This window comes from Ceratotherium simum, chromosome 21, assembly GCF_057802395.1.
Source record: "Ceratotherium simum simum isolate JZ-2026a chromosome 21, ASM5780239v1, whole genome shotgun sequence".
Classification (NCBI taxonomy): Eukaryota; Metazoa; Chordata; class Mammalia; order Perissodactyla; family Rhinocerotidae; genus Ceratotherium; species Ceratotherium simum.
In genome coordinates, this window is record NC_141920.1 from 49,197,582 (window position 1) to 49,202,057 (window position 4,476).

The following is a 4,476-nucleotide window of genomic DNA, read 5'->3' on the forward strand; positions in this document are numbered from 1 at the left end:
GCTGGGAGAACTCCATCAACTGCCTGGCTCCCTCCCTGGAGAAGATGCTACACTAAGCCTCTTGAAATGCTGATGTTTAATGATCTACTCTACATGATGAAAATGGACAAAGAGGAGTTTCCACATTGCTGGGATGTGAGACCCTAGACACCTGAAAATAAAGAGAACAGAACCCAGTCTGCTCAACCACTGAAGGGCCATCTACTGGGAATCGCTGGCATCCAGAAGGAGGACAACCCTAGGACGGGAGAGGGTGTGGTCTCACTTACTGGAACCCCTCCGTACAGGTCTCATTCAGGAGATGGAAGGTTGTTCTCCAGGGCTCGGTGTCAACGGTGAAGAAGCAGATGAGGGTCTGAGGGGATGAACACAGGAATGGGGTGTGGGTGCAGGAGCCTTGGCAAGCTTGTGGCTCCAGCTCTAGGCGGCATCCGTCCCAACCTTGTATTCCCAGGTGAGCAACTGGGGGATGCAAGCTCTGGCCGTCAGGTGCAGCCCCAGCCTGAGTCCTGGATGATCCTGATCTGGATCTCTCCTGACACCAGGGCACCTGTGTCATTCTCCCCTCCCCATGCCTGTGGTCTCCAGGGGAACCCCCAGGCTGTCCCAGTGTGATCCATTGTCCAAGAACAGCAGTCGGATGCTCCCTCCCAGCAGGCGTTATTTCAGAGGGGCCCCTGACCCTAGGTGGGCTAGTGCCAGAGCTGGTGTTTGTATTCCCTTATTCCCTGCAGCAAGAATTGTAGTTCAGCAGGGCCTAAGGTGAAGCCTTGGAAGGAGGACAGCAGGACCCTTCCTCAACCTCCACCCCCTGGGGCTCTGGTCACTGTCATGGGGACCTGAAAACTGCCCACTCAGGCAAAGGCCACCCCTGACATGCTCCTTCTCCTAAAAGCAGGGAAGGGAGGTGGACGATGACCAGAGAGGGGACATCTGTCCTTGGGCCCAGGAGACCCGAACCCAAGTGGGCAGGACCAATCTGACATCAGTGTGGCCCAGGGTACAGGCAGCTAGAACAGGATGAGTGAACAGAGTCGGGATCTCAGAATGGCCAGTGGCCTAGGAATGGACCCCGGGGCTTGCCTCCCTGGCTAGGATCCCTACTGCAGCACAAGCAGTGGGGGAAGAGGGAGTGCAGCTGCCTCACTCCTCTGTGTCCCCAGGAATGGCATTGTCATCTGCTTCACCCCCCCACTGCACCACCATCCAGAGGCCACAGCTGTGTAACCTGAGGGAAGTAGATGTGTCTTACATTATTCAGCTCTGAGCTTTCTTCAAAGGGGCAGTTGTCAATATCTTCGTCAAATTTCCCACACCTGGTTCTGCGAAGCTCCAGCTCCATGGAGAAAACCATCATGGTCTCCGCCTGTGGTATGTAGAGACATTAATGTGGAAATACTCATCTTGGTCCCCTAAGAGGCTGCTAGTGTAGGTCCATGCAGTGTAGAGAGAGGCCAAAACTCCCTTTGGGAGCTTGCCTCTGGGCCTGAGTCAGCTCCCTGGAGTAAAGGGAAGCTTGAGATGTTCAGAGCAAAGAGGCCTGTGGGCCCCATGGAGGCCCCAGGGTAGACACAGGCTGACTCACACACCATTAATATCGCACACCTGCAGCCCCACGTCCCCAGGTGCCCTTGGTGAGGCCCCACCTTCACTTTCCTGTTGCTTCTGAAGCTACAACAGCATTCCCAAGGGACAGGTGCCAAGAGCCTGGGAGGGTGTTGGCTCTGCAAGAGTTTGCTGAGTAATCTCAGCCCAGAGGGAGGGAGACTCATCTACAGCCCCCTTGTTGCACCTTTCACCTGTGCTACAGCAGAAAAATGCCATACAGTACTACTGGAACACACACATGCACACTCACACACACACAATTGGGACAATGGCTTCAATAAACCTCTTCTTCTATTGCAAAGTGCACTCTGAAATCTTCTGTGCCCTTCTCCACTCCATGCTACTTCATCCTGTCCATGTGCTCCCACCCTATCCCCTCCGTTATTCCCAACACAGCAACTCAGTCTATGACTCCAGATCTAGAAAACCCGGAGCCGAGGTCCAGCCTGAGAGAGCTCAGGGCAGCTGAACCAACTGGGATGCTGCACACCAGTGTTCACAGAGGCTTAACTCGGGGCAGGGTGGAGATCCCTCGCCCTTCTTTCAGGCTCTCGGCCCAAAGGTCCAGAGAGAGAGAGTGATGCCCCTAACAGTCCCCAACACACACTCACTCACACACACACACACACACACACACACACACACACACACACACAGAGTGCTCCTTTATGAAGTGTTTTCATTGTTCATGTTTGCAGCCCAGATGAAAATGGCATTCCTGTTTGCATTTGTCGAGATTCCATTGCAAGGAGAACATTTTAGGATGAAGAACCATGGTCTGGGGCCGAGTGTAAAATCACATCAATTCTTGCAGATGGAGATCACAAGACGGAGCCCAGAGCACATGGACGTCAGAGAAGAGGCCCTGACCTCACAGCGGGACCTCAGGCTGAGGGAGAGTCCCCTGCTCCTGATCCTCAATCCGCTCTCCCTCCGTCTCTCCCACTTTCTCCTTCTCTCTCTTTCTGTTTCTCTCTCTTTTTCTAATTATGTCTTTTTATTTCCTTGAAATATTTTCTCAATCTATCCCCTCTGACATTTTCTGTCTGGATTTTTTCCTTACTGGATACCTTCATGCCCTCATAGTCCATATTTTGAAGTCATTCTTCAGTTAAACAATGTCATAAAGACTGAAAATGTATCATACTTGTGAATAGACATTGACTAAGGTTTTTTTACATTTCCAAGTTACTTCTTTTATAAAAACTGAAAGTAACTGAGTAGGTAGTATTTTCCCTGTATTTTTTGAACTTCAAATGGTGAACAAGATCCCTTGATAAGACTCCCACCCCTGACCCTCACTTAATAGCAAGTACAGGGCAGCAGGGGAGAAAGATGTGGTACCTACCTGCTCCTTCCAGGAATTCAAGATGCGCACCAGCCTGTAGGCATTCACGTCTTTGCTCTGCATGTTGAATATGTGTAAGGCATACTCCACGGTAGCAGGGAAGTAACTTTCCATGACTTTTCGGTCATCACTGTCCCTTTTCTCTTGGGAACTCTGGCAGTGAGTCACCAGGAGCTGGGAACCTAAGAGCAGCAGCAGCATGGCCCAGGGCAGAGCCCACCTCCACTGCTGGTGAGGCCAGTCTGTGGGAACACAGGTACCCATGGCCTTCATTCTTCCCAGCTCAGGCTCCCATCAGAGCCTCCCTGGCGTTGGTCCAACTCATCTGCTCCAGGACAAATGCTTCCCTCTGGGCCTCCTCTCTGCTATTACACCCTGTCCCTTCCCACATATGACTGTGCCTCCTCCCACCAAAGATGTTAAATTGTCTCCTGTCCACGAGAGAGGGACACACCCCAAGCAGGGTGGTGTGGGAATGACCAGTGATGGCAGGGGGTCTCCTGTAGCTGAATCCCAGCCAGAAGCACTCCCTTAGCACCTCAACGGGGAGTGGAGACTTTATCTGGATGCCCCAGAATCTGGGTGCTGAAGTGAGGACACAGTGCAGGAGGGATAAGGGGAGGGTGATCCCCAGACACTCCAGTAGGGTGGGGGCCAGTGAGACGAAGAGAGACGGAGCCAAAAAGGATGAGTTGCCCAGAGCCACCTCTGTGGGTGGTAGAAGACAACCTGCCCAGACAAGATGCATATTCTTCCCAAGAAAGGAGCAGAAGAGGCCTGAGGTCTTGGCAGGTCCAGATGTTTCCTTGTCCAATTTTTCTCCCCAGCCCACCTTGAGTTCTGGAACAGACAAGGCTCACTGTGTCCTGGGGCTGATGCTGGGCTAGAGGAGTTGGAGGGTCTCTGAACCAGGAGCTTCCAGCTGAGCTCGCTGCATCTCCCTTTGCATAACTTCTCAGCTCCTGGATGTGCTGTCGTGTGCTCAGCCTGGGGGCCTGCCTGTGTTTACAGGAGGGGGCCATTGTCACACACTGGGCTCTAGTTTCCCTTCTGTAGGACTTTTTCTTTAGAGGAGGGGGATAGGAGTGAAAGAGAACAGAAAGAGAGGGAGACTAAACCAATGAGCTCCAGAGATGGCTGAGCTGTGTCCATTAGGTGACCATTGGTGCCCTCTTGTGGCCACAGTCATCACAGGTCTGTGGGCACAATTTCCAGGGTGCAGGGTGTGTTTCCAGAAAAGAGACCTTCACAGCCTTCAGCTGAAGCAGCAAATGGACGTCTGGAAGGACTAAAAAACACACTCTTTCCAAACAAGACCTCAGCTCTGTGCTGGTGATATAGGCCTTCACCATGTTTCTGCAGCCACTTGTGAACTTCAGAGGGGACCACAATCCCCTGAAGGCCTGTAGATACCCATGTCCCAGGCTTCTGACCCAGTAGTTCTGGGCAGGGCTGCAGAGTTTGCATCTTAACCAGCAAGCAGGGGACGGTGATGTGTCTGGTCTCTGGACCACACTTGG

General features: G+C 52.6%; 1 protein-coding gene across 1 annotated transcript; it reads right to left on the bottom strand.

Moving 5' to 3' along the window:
* Positions 1–265: 265 nt before the first annotated feature.
* Positions 266–3,174, bottom strand: LOC101402494 (cystatin-9-like). Its single transcript, XM_004441955.3, has 3 exons — positions 2,957–3,174; positions 1,253–1,366; positions 266–355 (listed from the first exon to the last, which is right to left on the bottom strand). Exons 1-3 carry the CDS (start codon positions 3,155–3,157, stop codon positions 266–268), a joined length of 405 nt encoding a protein of 134 aa, XP_004442012.3. The 5' UTR covers positions 3,158–3,174.
* Between the last annotated feature and the right edge of the window lie 1,302 nt (positions 3,175–4,476).